We start from the raw sequence: 17,972 nt of genomic DNA on the forward strand, positions 1-17,972 counted from the left end.
ATGTTTGTGGTTAAACCCTTTCCAAAACAGAATTGAACAAAACTTTTGTTTTCTACTTTTCTGCCAGCAAAAGGGCTCACTATTTGTGAAGCCTGTTTCTCTGTTTAAATGGGTAGAATTCAAACTGCCTTTGCCAGCACAGCTGTGAGAAGTTGTGAGCTGAAGGATGTTTGTATGTTGTGAGAGAAGTGGTGAAATTCAGAAACTTTTACACCTTATATGTAAACCAGTGTTGTAATAATTCTTTAAATAGGTAGCTAAATATCTAGTCAGTGTGGAAAACAAGTATTTTTTCTAAATTGCCCTTGCTTGTTTCTTGTCTTCTCTGAAATAATTTGTATTCTCTCTTTCCTGCATGGTAACATACAATTGTATTGTGAAACCTCATAGCAAATTGTGTGGATTGCAGATAATTCCAATGATTGAAAGGACTGTGGTTAGCTGAACTCTAGTAGAAATTTTTCAGGATACATGACTTCTGTTGGGACAGTATGTTTGTTTGAAAATCTCTCCTGTTACAACAATGTTGGCACACAGAGAGATCCCAGTAGGAATGTTGCAATTTTGTACAGCACATTGTAGCGCAGCACTAAAACTCTGCTTAAATCTGCTGCAGCTCTAGAACTTGGAAGAGGGGAGGGCTGCAGTGTGCTGTCATTTTCACTAAACTGTTAATTAGAATTAAGCTAGGGAAGTAAAACAGAAGGAACCCTAGGACATAATAGTTCACTCTGGGAAGATGGCTAGTACAAAATAAGTATGCATTGCATAAATTCTTGGAAGTGTATGCTGTGTTCCTGCAGGATATATACAATTACTTTATTGACTCCTTTGCTACCTGCAGATTCTTAAGCAGGTTCTGATCAGTCCAATTAATTTGCTGCTTCCACTTAAGCTGGAGTTCAGTGAGTGCTTTAAAATGTCAAAAATATTCCCTGCCACTAAAATAGGGATTCTGCTGCCTGCACCAACATTTTTTCCTGGTGCTGGCATAGGGTTTGTGGGAGAGGTGATCAGAAAAACCTCTGTATTTCTGATCAGTTTCTCTCACACACTCTGGCAATGCAAAGCACCCAGGACGAGCTATAGAGGGAGGAAAACTGCTTTGGCAGTAGCAGGAAGCAGGATCTATCAAAATGATCTTTCTTTGCATTGATGCTTTTATCTGGATTAGCAAATGGTAAGATCAGGATGTTTATAGAGCCTGTCTTTAGCAATCTGTAAGTGCAGGTTTTTCTTCACTCTTGGAAGAAAAGGGGGGGGGAAGGGAAAAATGTTCTCTTTTTCACAAAAAACAGAAAAGTAGAGCAAAGATCTTAAACTGCTTTGTGTCATAAAATAATAAAACAATTCTGGATGTGAAATGTGAACTTATAGCTGACTTCTATCATTTTGTACTTTTAACTCCCACTATTAGAGCTGTCGGAAACACGCATTTAAAAGAGTTGTTTTTTCAAAATCAGGTTTGGACAAGTTGAAGCTGAGGTCATGTTTGAGCCTGATACCAGCTGGAAAGAAGCACTTGGTGTGTGTGTGTATGGGGGGGATTAATTTTTAATTGATTTCTTTTTTTTTTAAATTTTTGTTGGTGAGCAGACAAGGGGCTTCATTATGTTCCCCATTAACTTTTTGTATTGCTGGATTAGAAGTTTCCATGACTTTCATGCTTTCTTACCTGTGTGCACCCTGCAACATCTGCTGAACTTATATCCATCATAGGCCCTGCTGTAGTAATCTTCTATCATACCTGGAGGTTGGGTCATGCTTCTATCAGAACTCAGAGCTGGGTGTGTGAGGAAGTGGGGACTGTAGGTGTGTGTCTGTTAGAACTGCCCTTTGGCATTTATAAGCAGCAGCTTTCCTTGACCTTTAAAGAAAAAATAGCCCTTTGCAACTGCATTATTTATCACAGTGCAGCTTGTGAAGGAGGGTAATGCTCATGGATATTTTATGCCTATAGACTGGTAATTGGAATTGTCTAAGGAAAAATACTGATTCTTCAAATATAAACATTTGGTAGGTGTTTTGGTTAAACTTCTGCCTCTTGCCAAGCAAGGAACCTTGTGAAGTTCTAAGGCAGCTTTACTGAATCTTTCTGTTTTCCCTCCTTTCAGACTTGTCACGGAACAGATTGTCGGAGCTTCCAGCAGAAGCCTGCCACTTTGTCTCCCTCGAGACTCTTAATTTGTACCAGAACTGCATTCGGTATATCCCAGAGGCTGTTTTGAACTTACAGTCTTTAACATTTTTAAATATCAGGTAACAGATGTCTTACAAATTTTGCTTTAGTATGAGTAGTCTAGGTTTATGCATTTTGGTGCATCCATAATTATGCTAAGTTATTATGTTACATGTCATTGGATCAAAGCAACCTGAACAAGTCTTATGCACTTAGGTGGCTCAGGGAACATAAGGATTAAGCAGCAGCTTGTAGAAGAGGAGCATGAAGAAGAAAGCTAGTTCCAGCTTGAAAGAATAAATAAATTCCAGTAGTTTCCATGTGAAATATCACCATGCAGACTTAAAAGAGATGGTAGAGCTTTTGCATAGTCTCTTTTCAATGCCGCTCTCAGCAGCTCAATGCATGGGTTATATAACCATATATATATAACCTTATATATAATAAGGCTTGTGCAATATCCCTTTGCCTTCACTGTACTGATGACTTTGGAAGATCTTTCTCAAGCATTATGACTTCCCTGCCGGGATTAAAAGCAAGTTGCTGCAACTTGGCCTGTTGATGAAATCCAAATGTGCACAGCATCTTCCATTTGTAGAGAGTCTTTTAGAAGATGTGGAAGGTTTCTCTTCAGAAATTGGCAGAGATACTAATAAAAAAGTCTCAGGCTATTTCTTTCTGGTGTTATAAGCACACTAAATTGACAAAAGTATATTTCTTTCTTTTTTCTATTGATGGGAAAATTGTACCAATAGGATACGAATCAGATACGGATTTCCTAATGCTGTATCTCTAGTAAGTGCAGTACCGTTATTATCCTTACTTAATCAGAAATACACTTTAAATATTCAGTGTCTCATTACTTTCTCTGTGGCATTTCATGTGTGCTGACCTGCAGTGCTGCCCATGAGAAAAGCTGTTGCACTCAGCCCAAACATACTCTTTTGTGGCAGAGCATAGCCAGTTATCAGAGGCACCTGAAAGGGCACAAAAATGTCACATTCCTCCTCACTGAGTTCAAAAGCATCTGATCAGCCTTGAAACTTGATATCCAGAGTTTGTTCACACATAACTAGATAAAGCAAGTAATGAAGAACAGCCTCATGGAACTACTTCTGTAGTAATCACATAAAAACTGATTTGATCATCTAAATGGAGTGTGCTTTTTGTATGTGTCTTTCATTGCATGAATATTTCTCATTAGAGTTCTGATTATTTTGTTTTCTTTCTGTCCAAAAGTCGAAACCAGCTTTCAATATTGCCAGTACACCTCTGTAGTCTACCACTAAAAGTTTTGATAGCAAGTAATAATAAATTGGTTTCAATACCTGAAGAAATTGGACGGCTCAGACAGCTGACAGAGCTTGTGAGTATGCACTTGATTTTCAACGATTGCTATTCTGCTCTTGGCCTAAGGAAGATCTGTGTCTGCCACAGTGTCTCTAACTACATTTGGTTTTGTATAGATGTGTTAGAAAAGAGTTTTAAATACTCTGAGATTTTAAAAGAATTTGATGTGAGGGAAAGATGCACTGGAGAGTAAATGATCCATGTCAATTTAAATGTTTTCCCTATTCTAGAAAGGATGGCCTGGTAGAATTACAGCTCTTGCTATGTTTGTTTCTGGCAAAAAGCTTTTACATAGCAAGTTGTGCTGTCGGAAATACTATGGAGTAACTTGAAATAAATTTCTCCATCCAAATGCTTAATCTTTTAAAGCTTTTATTTCCCCTTGTGTTTAAAATGAGAACAATGCTTCATATCAGCAGTGAGATTGGATGAATTTAAGGATCTGAGGTGTTATATAAATAGCTGTCTTTTTCTTTCAGTCCCTAAATAGAGCTGCATATTTTAGTTAGCAGAGACTTAGCAGACAGTGGTAACTCATTCCTTGCTCTTGCTTTGTAGGATGTGAGCTGTAATGAATTACAGACAATACCTCCACAGATTGGCAATTTGGAATCCTTGCGAGACCTGAATGTCAGAAGAAATAATTTGGTGCGTTTACCTGAAGGTGAGAAAAATGGCTGTCAGTTATAACAGCAGAAACTTCAAACACTTCTTTATTTTCAGTCTCTTTTCCTTTCCCTGAGAGCTGGAAACAGCTTAATTGTTTTGTGAAACACATATTTTTATACTCTTGCTTTTTCTTATACTCTTAATCTTCTGAATTGTATGTTTGTTTTTTATCTCCAGAGCTTGCTGAGTTGCCTTTGATTCGATTAGATTTCTCCTGCAATAAAATAACAACAATACCAGTTTGTTATAGAAACCTCAGACATCTTCAGACCATCATGTTAGAAAACAACCCTCTCCAGTCCCCCCCTGCACAGGTAAACTGCAGCTACAAAATCAGATCACTAGTTCAGCTAACAATGGCAGAACTAAGTTATAAACTGAAGGATTATATTATATCTTTGTTATTTAAGAACAAGAGAACTTTAAATAAATTCTATTCCCTAAAAGTGTTAAATATAAAGCACAGCTTGAAAAATCCCTTTTCTTCTCTTTACTGTATTAATAATCTCTGCTGAGGGATATTACAAAGAATTCCACTAATGTTAGCTTGAACATTTCTGCTTTCAGCATAGGAGAGAGGAAGCTCTGTTAGGAAAGACTCAGTTTCTGCCACTCAAATGTCAAAATTTTGACTGAGGCCTCAGTGCTGCAGTTTGCTGGTCCACTTTGCAGCAGAGTACTCAAATTGGCCTTAGAGCTAGAAAGCGCAATATTGTTAGTGACTGATTTGATTTTCAGTGTGGGTGTACAAGCCCCTGAGTAGTACAGGTTCTACTGTGCGCTGCTGCACCAGAGTCAAGAGGAGCATTTGCTGAAACTTGTAGTTTCAGTAGGGTTTTGCTTTCCTTGTGAAAGCAGAGACAGCTGTTACTGGCTTTATTGACTATAAATTTGAGCTGGCTTTGGCAGTCTGCCACTGCCATTCAGATCTGGGCATGGGTGGGATGCATCTGTTCTGATGCCAAGGGTATAAATTCTAGTACTTGTAAATACTCATGTCTTGTTTGTGTGATGAAATTTCAGCATCCAGCTGACAGAGTTGCCTGCAGACCAGATGTACTTGGAGGACAGCTTCCATTTGTCTATCACAGGCATCCCATGATGCTCCACTATAGCTGTTACTCTAAAATGCAGTGAGATTAGAATAAAAGATACATTGGTTGATGTAAATGTGCTCATTTATTATTATTCTCAACTGCATCTTGAATGTCTGTAGTGTACTTCGAAAATGTATTGTCAAATTATGTTTACTTGATTTTTTTTTTTTTAAAGATATGTATAAAAGGGAAAATTCATATATTTAAATACCTGAATATAGAAGCATGCAAGATAGCTCCAGACTTGCCTGATTATGATAGGAGACCCATGGGATTTGTATCATGGTAAGTTTTGCACGACCCATGTTCCTAGTTTTAATGGTATTCGGGAAAATTTTGTCAGTCCACCTTGAATTTATTAAAAAAACAGGTCAAGATTGTTCTTTGGCAAGTGCATTTGAGGTGGCTTTGAAAAATATTGTTTATGGTATTTCATGGTGCATTCTAGCAAGGTACTGGTGTGTAAGGCAGGAGAAGTGGTTCAGGAGATGACCTGGGCAGTCTCATGTGAGAGGCAGGGTCAGAGCTGATGTGCAGTAAAAAGAGAGTAATAATAACCAATACAGGAGGTATGCTCTTGTGTTGTTAACATGTATGTTCAATTTACGAGATCTTAATATTTTCCACAGACTTACTGAATCATATCCCTGCTGTGGTTTTTAACCTTTTGTACAGAATTTTAGAACTGCTGTGCTCAAACAGCAGGTGTAAATGCTGATCTCTACCCCGTTAGTAAACTGTTATTTTTGGCAAGCTTTCACTTGGCACTGCTGCTTGGCATTGTAACACAAATATTGGAACAGTCAGCCATATCAGCTGCTAAATTAAGATGTCTAGCAAAAAGCAGGACTTATGATTTATTTCTGTCATGTGATACAGAAGAAAGGGAGTCAGTGAAGTATGAAACTGAATATATATAAAAATTACTTCAGTCATCTTGGAAGGTAGTAATAAGGTGTGGAGGAGTAAGTTGCTGAAGGATGTACTGCTGCCTTAGCAGCAATGAAACACAAATCAGGAGGCTTCACAATAAATCATCATGAGTCAGATTTATGAAGAAGAATTTGCATGAGGGACTGACAGAGTGATTCCTCTTTGGCCTTGAATGTCATAAATTACTGTTCTAGATGAGGTCAACATATGAGCATGATGAGTGTTAATCAATTTCCAGTACAAGCTGTTGCAGATGGTTTCTGCATAATACTGAGGGATACTGTCCTTTTACTGGAAGGAAAAGGCTCTAAGTGAGAAAATGTCATGATCTGTTGAGCTCTAACATAATTTGTTTAAGAAAAATTCAAAATCAGGTGGGCTGTGTGCTCACTGATTTATTGCTGTCTGTAGCTGTATATTGCTCTGGAAATTTTCATAAATTGCTTTTGTGAAGTGAGAACAATTAATGTATTTTAATCATAGCTTGGAATTGTAAATGTAAAAATAAGGGCAGAACTAGTTGAGGGTACTTTCTCTAGAATTTTTACCAGACTCAGCAGTATGAAATGATCTTCAACTGACTTTCCTTTAGCTGTATTTCTGTACCCAGAAGGAGGTAAGAGTTTGTGATAGAATTACTTGTTGTTACTGTGCTGCATTTAGTGTTGCAGGTGATTCCTTTCATCTTCAGGTACCTATGGAAGAACTGTCCATGGAGCAGAGTACATATTAGAAGAAAATTGTAGTGAAAGAGAGAATTCCCGGTTACTATACTTTTATGTAATTTGGGATGAAAGAAATAAAATCCTTCAGCTGTGATGCAGTTAATATTTCTAGGCAAGGCACAAGAGCTTTGTTTTTGTTATCTTCAAATGTGACCAATAGAAATAAGGGTATCAGTCAATCCACCTAGACTTTGTTGCTGGTTTATCTGATCAGCTTGGTGTAATAATGTGCAGGTTGAGAGTCTGAGTGGTAGAGACACTTAAAGTTTAAAGAAGTTTGTGTCATGCTGTCTGTTCACTCTTGATCAAAGATTTTTAATAGCAAGGCTGTTGATGCTGCTAATAAAACAAGATACACTGAGACATTATAGCAGGAAGTGTGAGTTGGAGGTTCTAGCACAGCTAATTCTTGGTTTTAGCCTTGTCAAATTATATCAAACTGTTTTACCAGAGTGAATCCCTGTATATTTCAATCCTTTTCTAAACATAAGCTATGTGAAATTTATCTTGCAGCAAGTTTTGTTCAGCTGCAAAAATCCAGTCTCTCATTTGCTGCAACAGTGAAGCTGAGAGCAGTTCAGGTTGGTGCTGGAGGGAATGGGTTTGAGAGGACACAGAACTGTCGAAGCTGTGTAGCAGTTTTTGGCACAGAGGCAGATTGGCATAGTCTGGAGCTAGAAGGTTTAAAATACCAAGTATTCATGGGTGAACCAGTGTAGTGAATATTCTGGGACTTGGGCAACTGTTCTTTCTTACAGGAGGTAAAGATGCAGGTTTTAGTGCGACTTTGAAATTGTGGCAAGTATTGTCTTTCATTGTTGGTCTTAGCAGGCATTTGGCTTCTCATCCTTTTATTTCAAGCCTTACACAACTTCCTATATGCTGTAGTTGCCCTAAAATGCTCTGATCTGTCCAAACGCCTAAATGTTGTTCCTTGTGGCTTGTTGGTCAGGGAGGAATAAAAATCTTAAGTCTCAGCTGATGGCTGCTATATGATTATAAATGTGTAAAGTGTGTAGCATTGGATAGCTGGATTTAGTTGTGAGAGTTGGGAATACAGAAAGCAGCTTTCTTGTTAAAAAGGACAAGTCCTGGGCATAGTGATTATGTATTTTTGAGCTTCCAGCTAGCTTTAGTGTTAGATGTATAGCTTTTCAAATTCTCCAGTTGAAAAGGGAGGCTAAAGAAAATTTGTATCAAAACACTTCCTTATTTTTGAGCTCAGTTTGCAATAATTGTTTGGTTTACAACAGGGTGCTCAGGAGATGCTGAAAACACTGATTTATTTAAAATGGAATTATATTGCAGATGGATTTTTCTTTGATCCATGTTTTAAATTCAGTATGTAAGTTCTATGAACTGTTAGTATAATTATGGTTCTATTGTCAGTGATTCAGGTTGGTAGCTCTTTAACTACATTGGGCGATTTCATGGTCATTCTTTTTTCTTCCCAGTCAAATGAAGGGAGTTGTTTTTTCTTTTGCTTTTTTTCCTTCTGGTGGTTTATTTTTGCAGATGATCTTTCTGTTCAAATACAAGGCCATAAAAGTGGAACTCCTCTGAGTTAATCAAAACTCCATGCAGATGCAAGAGCTTGTCTTTTAGTCTACATCTGCATAGAAACAGATGCATAGCTTAATGTTTCTCATCTGTAGCCTCATCCCTCCTGGTACTTCTTTGCTATTTCATGTCTATTTGAAAACTAAAATAGGCCTTGATTCTAGCCTGTCAGTCTTCTACAAAGTCATACACACACATATGGAATAATAATAATGATAATAATAAATTTGAAAATAAGTATTTCCTGAAAGTGGAATTGCAGAGGGAGCAGCAACTTGAGAGCAATACCAGTGAGAAAATGACCTGCAATTTAGTTACGATGGGGTGAAGCAATTAGCTTCCTGAAATTCATTCTTCCTTGTGCATTATGTAGTAATTACTGCTGCAGTTCTCCCTGGGGCATCGAGTGCCAGTAGGACAGTTGAACCATTGTGAAATGCCATCTGCAGTGGATCAGACAAGTCCCATTGTCTCTTTCAGTGTAGCTATCTGCAACAGTTGACAGAGTTGACATCTGTGGTGTCTGTGCTGCTGAATTACATAGTTTCTAAGCCCAGAAATTTAAAGAACTGTTTGGTTATATGTATTATGACACTGGGCACATGTCTAATGCCTTTGTCTAGACATGTCATTGACAAAGCTCTGTAAATGAAAACTGTACTTCTACAGTTATTATATTATGATGCTTTTGAAATACTGTCCAGCTTACTGCAGTTTTGTGCGTAATTACGACAAAGAAGACATTTATGTAATACATGCTGCATACTTTTGAGTAGAAGTAGTATATTCTGTATTTTTAGTGATTTTGTACGTATTTGTGCTTATTTATATCATAGTTTGTTGGACAGTGTTTTTCAACCAAAACATATGAGTAGTTGAAAATGGAAGTTTGACTTGTTAAACAGAGAAATATGAGACCATTTTGCAGTTTGCATTGTCATAATTTCTCTTTGGGAAATGTTTGAAGAGTGGACCTGTACTTTGAATCAGCTTAGGTCTGAAAAGGCCCGGCAGTGGCAGGTGACAGCTGACTGACAAGGGTGGTGAGTTGTACGCACATGCCTCCTGCTCTATTGTAGCAAATGCAGTGTGAGGTTTTCAGACATGCTGAGCTTGTGAACACAGTGCAAGTGTGCTTGGTAGCTTATGCTGATTTTGTTCTGTAATAGCTGATAAGCTTTTGGTGGTGTTTATATCATGTAAACTGTGTGTTTGACAGCCACGAGGAACTCTATTCCAGTCGTCCATATGGAGCACTCGATTCTGGCTTCAATAGTGTGGACAGTGGAGACAAGAGATGGTCAGGGAATGAAGTAAGTGTTGAAGCTTTATTTTTGTTGAGTGCAGAATTGTATAGGAAAGAGAACTAAATGTATGCATTTGGAAGCACATTCCATAGGTAACATGGATATGCTGGTGTGCAGGTTGCCTTGAGCCAATATTACTTGTTGTTTCATTGGAGAAAAAACAAGCTCAATTTTATATGGGACAGACCCAAGTTGGAAATATTAACAGAAATGTATAAAATGGTGCATGAGAAATTAATTTACTGGAGCATAAAAAAATGAGAAAAATGGGGTTCCTCATTTTAAAAACCTGGTAACAGTTTCATATTACAATGCTGAGCCAACTGTAATTATTCATGAAAAGTTGTTTCAATAAAATAAATCTGAACATGAAAATTCAGCTTCAGAAATCAGCTGGAAATTTTGTCTTCTTCCTTTGCAGCTTGTTTGAAATGTTAAAATCTGTTTGCTATTTAGAAGCAGGAAAATACGATCTCTTAGCAAAAAGATTGTCAATTATTATTCCCAGGAAGAAGTTCCCTTTTCCTCTTGGGACAACTATAAAGTAGCCAAGACCTAAAGTGTCTCAGTGAGCTATCCTCCATATATCTGCTTGCACTTCTAGCTTGGTTTTAGAGAAGGTGCTAGGATTTTCCATCCTGGGATGTCTTCAGGCATGTGTAGATACGGCAAACAAAACTGTAGGCAAGCTGGTTTCTAAAGAAAGCTCTTAATTTGCTTTAAATTAGTGTTTTGTGGTTGTAAAACAGGACAATTGAAGTACAAATCAAGAGGTAGTAGCTTACAAAATTATGTTTCTGAAGAAGAATGTTTCCTGACTTCGCTGTTTGTGTTCCAAAGCCAACAGATGAGTTCTCAGATCTCCCGTTACGTGTGGCAGAGATCACCAAAGAGCAGAGATTGAGAAGAGAAAGTCAGTACCAAGAAAACAGAGGGAGTGCAGTCGTAACTAATGGTGGAGGTAAGTAGTGACCTTTGGCTAATAGTGTGTATTGTCATCATTATTAAAGTTCCAGAATGTTTCCTATAGATATTGATTGTTTAAAGAGGAAAAAAACAGAAAGGTTCAGGTAGAATTACACAAAAGCAATGTTGTGGAAACTGTAAAAATACTGTTGTTTTAAGGATGTTAAAGGCAAAATCAAATAGCAGCAGAGTTGGGATTTTCTTGAAAACTTTGTCAGTTTTTGCATATGTGCTGTGTTAAAGTCTCCAACTGCTTCAAATTTTGGTATTTTGGAATACTGAATTTCAGTGCATGGAGTTTTGCTGTTTGAGCTTTTGGGGAAAATTTACTGCAGCAGTAAATTGTCAGTGCTCTGTGCTGACTGCTGTCAGAACGAGATGAGCAATTTTGTCAGGGAATTTCATATTTCCAAGCAGTACAAATGTCTCATTCCAGTCTTGGATTTTAATCCAAACTTTAAAGCCATCTAGAAGGGGCTGGTGTTTGTGAGTGGCAGTGCTTTTTTGTTGCACTTTCTCAGTTGGTGTCCTGCAGTCTTAACAGGATCCCCTTCATAATTGTTCAAGAGTTGGTTGTGCTTTCTATGTTTCTTGATCTCCACAGTCCTCCTTCATTTTAACTTCCAAATTATCTGCTGCTACCAGTGTTTCCTTTTGTCTACATGCCTTAATTTTAACAGTCTTTCAGGTTTGTTTTTTCAATCATTCCTTCCTCTCCATTTTTCTGCACTTCTTATTATTAGAACTCATCTGCATATACTTCGATTGACTTTTCTTCTTCCTCAGCTGCTCCCTGTTTTTCACTTTCCCTGATGGCTGCAGTACATTTTCTCTTAAGTGTCACTCTTCCCAACTACGTCTAATCCCCTGTGCCCAACTCCCACTTTTTCTTCTCTCTTCCCTCTTCTTCCCCATCTTTACCTTTTGGCATCTTCTTTTCTTGGTCTTATTCTTCTGTGCCGCAACTTTCTGTTTTTTTCTGCCATCTTCTAGAAATAGCTGAAGTGTTTTAGTTGACTCACACTCTTTCACACATTAATGGGGAAAAAATTCAGTTCAAACAGTTAAATTCTGGCAGTTAGAAGAGTTGAAGACATGGTGTCATGGGGAGCTCTGGGCAGCCTTAATAACAGGTAGTGCTGCCAGCTATGCCTCCAAGACTAACTTTATTTTGTTCTTTGGATTTCGTACACCAGGGATTTCAAAATGCCTTGCAGACTTATAAGCTGGAGCACAATCAGTTCATGAGTAGGTGTATCTGAGAGGGGCACAAACCATGGCATGTGGCTGTCAGAGATCCAGATGCTTTGCAGTTTTGTGTTCCTAACACAGATACTAATATCTTTCACTCTTTTCTGTATTATTGTTGCTATCATCACCATCATCATTATTTAATAAGCAAGGCTGGAAAGCAGGGGAGTTTTGGTTCGTTGGGGTTTTTTTTAGATTCGAAACTGAGATGGTGATTTAATAAAGCCAAAGTATATAGGAATGTAGTTTTGGATGGTTGTGGTAGCAGAGGGGGTGGCTTTGGCAGTAACAGTTGCTAGATTGTGTGGTGAGGCAAAGAGAAGTCTGTTTTAGACAAGCAGGAAAGGGGCGGGGGAGTAAAAAAGAATGTCTGCAAGAGTCTGGAGCAAGTTTGGGGAGAGTTTCAAGAAAAAAAGAAAGCTGTAGTGCTCTGAAAGGGAACTTAAACTTTCCCCTCCATCCCCAGAGCAGTATTTTTCACCAGAGGGGGTTTGCTCAATGTCATGACTCTTAGAATCCCTGGGCAGAATGTGGAAAAGCAGTGACAAGTGAAAAAATTGCCCTACATAATATCTCCCCCACAAAGGAAAATCAATACCAGACAAACTGTGCTGTTTCTTGCTCTCATTTCAGTGGTTCCCAATTTCTTTTTTCACTCCTCTTTTTAAATAAAATTGCAGGTGTCGTTACATTGTTACAGAGGGGTTTTGTTGCTTTCTGTAGTGTTGTTCATTATTTTCACATACACTTCTTATATTTATTGTCTTTGCATCCAGATAATTTAGACATGCTGCTCTTTTTTTTGTTGTAGTAGTAATACTAGTAGAAGGATCTGTCATATCCATTCTAATTTTTCTGACAGAGAACCAAGAGAAATTATTCAAAAATGTACACAGTCATAGTACAAGTATTGGTATTAGCTGAAAGATTTTGATAAATATTTTTTGGTTTTGAAAAAAACCCCACAGTATTTACTTTTTTAGTCATTGCAAAATATCTGCAGCCAGCAGTATAAAACTACATGCTTGATACATGTTTCTCGTTGCTTTTTGAAAGTCATAAATTTTATCATTATTTCAAAATTTGTTTATTTAATGTTAGTGGGCCTGGCAAAATCCAAGAGCTTTCAGGCTGAGCTTTCCCAGATGGAAGAAAAAGTAGGGCCTTAGTTCCTGACATTGCTGCATTCTTGGGTTTTTTCCTCTCCTGTGGGTTATCTAATTGTGGATGTTTTCTCTGTGTGTGTTTGTCAAGTGGAACATGATCTTGATCAGATCGACTACATTGACAGCTGTGCCACGGAGGAGGAGGAGGAAGAGGTGAGGCAGCCCAAGTGCCTGGACTCAGACAGCCTCAGCTCCCAGTTCATGGCATACATTGACCAGCGGCGAATCTCCAATGAGGTGGTGCTTTCACTTGAAATCATTAAATTCACCCACCCCAGCAGGGCCCTAGTGAAAACTCTTCCCTCTTAAGTCATTTGGATGTTAAACTTCTAGAGAGAGTCCTCAGAAACTGAACCTATAGAAACAGATTTTCGGCCACATAATGATTCTGTGTTCTGTCAGTCTTAATTAGTACCTATGTACACAGTTACACAGTTCAGTGGCTCACTGTACAGACTACATGAATAACTTGTCTGAAAAAATCTTTGTGGCTGCTCTGCTTAAACAGTAACTGTTGTGTTGTGATTCAGATGAGTCCTTTCAAAGTTTTGTGTGTTTTGAAGCAGAAAGATATTTGCTATTTGAAGGAAAAAAAAAAAGTGGATCTTTAGCTTTTATGTAGGAGTCTGGTCCCTATTTTGTCAGCTTTATATTACTATGTTTAAAATCAGTCACACAAGTATGAGAGATGCATTCATTTGCAAATCTCGTAAATTCAATAACAAATCACAGAAGCTGAAGCACAGACACAAGAGCAAAACTCAGAAAAGGCAACTGTAGGCAATGCAATCCAAGGACTCCTTGCTGTAGATAGGGAAAAGGCATTGCTCAGCATCACAACAGCTGTTCCTTGGGCTCTGTCTAGTCATAAAAATTAAACTGCTTTGAGCTGAAGCAGTAGTTTCTCTAAAAAGACAGTCCAAAATACTACTTAGAGAGGCTGACTGCAGTATAGCAGCATGCATGCAGGCATGAGTGAGAACTGGCAAGATAATCTTGAAAAGTTTCTATTTTCCTACATTAATGGGTGTCAGTGGAAGTTTTTAAATAACACCAAAGGCAATATGTCTGTTCCCAATAGGATGAATTATTTCGTTGTTCAGATTAAACCTAAAGTGTTCTTACTAATCCCATGTTTTGCTTTCTTGGTCCCTCTGGGACCTGTCTTTAGAACATCATAAAAGACTGTCAGCTCCTTTATTCTGTATTTCTGAGAACCCAGTCTGCACTGCTGTACACTTGTAGAGTTAAACTCCAAAGAATGTATTTACATTTCAATACAAATTTTATACCAACATGAACTTCCCTGCATGATTCTTAATACTGGAGGTTTTAAACTCCCAAAGTTATCAGCAGGAAACTTATTTATTTAAATTGGAGAAAAAATAAGAGTGAGCTTGCTTGGTTGGAAATGAACATCCTTGACTTGTGTTGTGTTTCTTTGTCAGGTGTTTTCAGTACCAGTAGTTACAGATGTAGCTCTGCAAAGAGATTGTTTGGCATTAATGTACAGTTTTCGGAATAAGTTGCTAGCTTATTCTTTTGTGGGTTTTTTGCGTAGAGCTCGCCAGCAAAGCCTGTATCCATCAGAGAGTTTCAGAGAACAGAGGATACAAGACGACATTTACATCAAAACAGGTAAGAATTACTGTGGTAATAATAATTTTATCCAGAATGTCATGACGAATGCAGAGCATGTATTTACTAAACGTGTTTAGAAAATGGCATTGTTTTCTGTTGCTTCGCCAGAAGTGTGTATGGTACTTCATTGATAAATTATTGCTCCAGATTAGGAATTGGAATTCTAATAATGGCTGTGAGCAAAAGGCATAACTGTTCTATGCCAATGTTCAACTTTAAATCAGTTGGTTAAATAAATCTGCCTAATTCAAGTGCATAGTTTTAAACTGATTTAATATCTTCTTTTTGTGATTTAATTTGTACTTTGATTAAATAGTTGGTTTAAGCTGTTATTACATAGAGGACAAAGGGGATAAAGGTACTGCAGGAAGGATAGAGATACTATGGAGTATCTTATGTGCCATGAGGACACATTCATGGTTGACTGCTCTGGTTTTAGTATTATGGGAGATTCATTTATGTTGAAAAGTACCTTTCTGGGCCATGATCATGAGCTTACATCAGCGGAAAGGATAGAATGGGAATCAATGCTGAAAACAAGTTGCTTATTTTGATGAAGTATGCCTGTGATCTTTAGTGATTACTTGGCTTACTGGAGGGAATGGTCATCAGTAAAATAAAGGTCAGAATTGGACAGAGAGTATCAATGAGGGGTGGTTACGTTTCTGAAAAAATTTTGGATGTCTAGTAAAAGAAAAGAAGATAAGCAAATAAAAGATAAAAAATAAGCAAATTCTTGCAAATGAAAATTGATAGAACCTTTGTTATACCATTGAAGCATTTCAGTATTCTGTGGAGTGAAAGTGAATTTGCAGGGACTCCACAGAAAACCAGCCCAGTTGTACTTGGAATGTTTGGGGGGGGCAGGGGAGTGGTGGAAAAGACAACTGCTAGTCCTAAATATGTCATTACTTATGCTGTCAGTAGAAACCAGTTTTTAATGGATTCTGAAATGGTATTGAAAGAGAAAATGAAATCAAGATTAGTGTATAAATTTTTCCAGAGTTTTGGCAACATTTTAATAGGCATTCTGAAATGTGCAGAAAATGTGCAGATACAGTAGCTGTACTGATACAAGGGAGGGTAACTACTACAGCATGTGTCAGCATTCCTTATCCTGTCCACAAGTCAGGTATAAAGTGATACAGCAGTTCTGCCATGTTCTCCCCAAAAAAAAGTGAGTGCTCTTGGTTTGAAAAACTGATTTTTTGCTTGTTTGTTTATTTATTTTTCTATTTGAACATTTGTGGTCGACATGGAAATAATTAGACTTTACAAACACTGGTTTCCATGGTAAATCTGAAGGGACTAGGAGAAAGCTGGTTAGCTGGGGAGAGCTGCTGTTTACATAGATGGATGTTAATGATAAAGGAAGTTGTAGTTCAGTAAGGTATCCAGTGATTTCAAAATTTAACTTAAGGACAGCAGCAGATCTTCATGCAGAAGTAGTTCAATAACGATCTAAATGAATTGTAGCTTACTATGCTGCAGCAGAGTGAAATTATTAAGGCAGTAAAACCAGGTCATGTTGTTATTGCCTTCAAAGTTGTGTAAAAACAGCCATATGACAATGAGTAATTTTTTGTATTTCAAGGTTGTATTAGTCAAATATTTTATTTTGTGGCAACCACAAGCTGTAAAGTGCTTCCACAATAATTCTGCACAAATGCCTTGGCAGGCAGCCTCTTCTTTTTTTTCTGAGGCATCCTGGAGCCATTAAAACTCTGAAAGTTGGATGTAACGCAGGCTTCATCTCAAGAGTACTTATATTAGTTGATTCAATTAAATAAATACAGTTTGTGCCTCTGGACAGACTGTGGTGCATTCCTGATGCAACAAAGCTGTGTGTACTCTGCTCTAAACACACTCCTTGGCACTGAGCTGAACCCCGTCCTGTCTGTTAAAACAGCTCTAAGTAATGGATTTGTCATGTGCTTCGGTGCTAATTTAAGTAACAGAAAAGACCTGTAACATATGGGTCTCCCACATCTCATCTTCGTGAGGAAAAGGCCCTAAGTGTGCACACAGCCAGCTGGACTGACATTTTTGGAAATGCATGGTTAAGTGTGTCTGTGTTCCATGGCTGCCCCGGGAGCGAAGGTCGCAGAGTTTAGGCTGTCAAGAGTAAGCTCCTTGATTTCCATCAACTTAGTTTCTAGGCAGCAACATGTCAGCGTACGTGCTGTAGACTGTGGACCTTGGGAATTGTTTCAGTGCTAACACCTGCCTTCTAGCAAAGAACTGACTGCAAAATTTCTCCCTTATTGTTGATATGATGGATAAGAGCCAGATGGGTTCTTGTTTACCTTGTGACTTTGAGGGCTTGTGTCAGTGGCAGTCACCTGATTGGTGAGCTGAGCAGGTTTGTGCTGAAAATATCAAAGGTTCCTGATGTTTAAAAATAATTCTGCTCTTCCCAGAGCAGAATAAGGCCTACAATAACCAGAATATTGTGTTAAGAGAGAGAGTCCATCTTCATGTATTTTGAAATCATTGTTAATTAAGCAAGTTATGTTTAATTGCAAACTGCAGTAGTTGTGATCTAACTTGGTATCCCAATGCGATTTCTTTAGTCCAGATTTCACTTTTGTAATTATCTGAAGCTAATTGTTTGGGCATTTCTCTCACAAAAACAGTTGTAATCTAGAGTAGAATTAATCTGACGGTAGTCTATATGCATCAGTGGCCAAATCCCCTTCCACCTGGTGTTTTACCTGCAGGGACACAGATGAATTACGAAGACCTGAAACTCTAAATTTGATGCAGGACAGAGAGCATCACCAAGTACTAAGGAGTTATGTGGACAGGACAGAGAGGTAGGGAAAAGGAAGTTGATAGTTTCTGCTGATTCATTTTATTATTTTCTCCTCCCTCAAATAACCATAGTAGCCAGTTGTTCCTCTAAATGAGGATCATCTGAAAAATTCCTGGTTTGGTTCATCTTAGAGAATGGGTGTTAAGTACTGGGTATCTCAATGTAGTGTGCCAAATACACAATCCCATTGGTACATCTTGTGCTGTAAAAAAATTTTATTACAATTCGGGAGAAGAAATAGAAGTAACTGCACAAAATCTGTCATTCACAGTGAGTTAAATCATCATCACAGCTATTAGTAGACAGTTACTCT

The 17,972-nt window shown here is 37.9% G+C and overlaps 1 protein-coding gene across 8 annotated transcripts in view; it reads left to right on the forward strand.

Moving 5' to 3' along the window:
- LRCH3 (leucine rich repeats and calponin homology domain containing 3) overlaps positions 1 to 17,972 on the forward strand; it is a gene marked incomplete at its 5' end in the record, with an annotated part of 62,663 nt that overhangs the window by 22,503 nt on the left and 22,188 nt on the right. For 5 of the 8 annotated variants that reach the window (XM_082288115.1, XM_082288117.1, XM_082288120.1 and 2 more), the window contains 10 exons: positions 2,115 to 2,259; positions 3,419 to 3,545; positions 4,088 to 4,193; positions 4,376 to 4,512; positions 5,471 to 5,580; positions 9,733 to 9,826; positions 10,661 to 10,781; positions 13,292 to 13,440; positions 14,765 to 14,841; positions 17,565 to 17,660. In XM_082288115.1, coding sequence (XP_082144241.1) covers positions 2,115 to 2,259; positions 3,419 to 3,545; positions 4,088 to 4,193; positions 4,376 to 4,512; positions 5,471 to 5,580; positions 9,733 to 9,826; positions 10,661 to 10,781; positions 13,292 to 13,440; positions 14,765 to 14,841; positions 17,565 to 17,660 — 1,162 coding nt within the window. The remainder of the gene's footprint in view (positions 1 to 2,114; positions 2,260 to 3,418; positions 3,546 to 4,087; positions 4,194 to 4,375; positions 4,513 to 5,470; positions 5,581 to 9,732; positions 9,827 to 10,660; positions 10,782 to 13,291; positions 13,441 to 14,764; positions 14,842 to 17,564; positions 17,661 to 17,972) is intronic. The other 3 variants (XM_082288118.1, XM_082288119.1, XM_082288121.1) reach the window with 3 other exon arrangements.

The sequence above is a fragment of the Coloeus monedula genome, assembly GCF_965178545.1.
Source record: "Coloeus monedula genome assembly, chromosome: 10".
NCBI classification, from domain to species: Eukaryota; Metazoa; Chordata; class Aves; order Passeriformes; family Corvidae; genus Coloeus; species Coloeus monedula.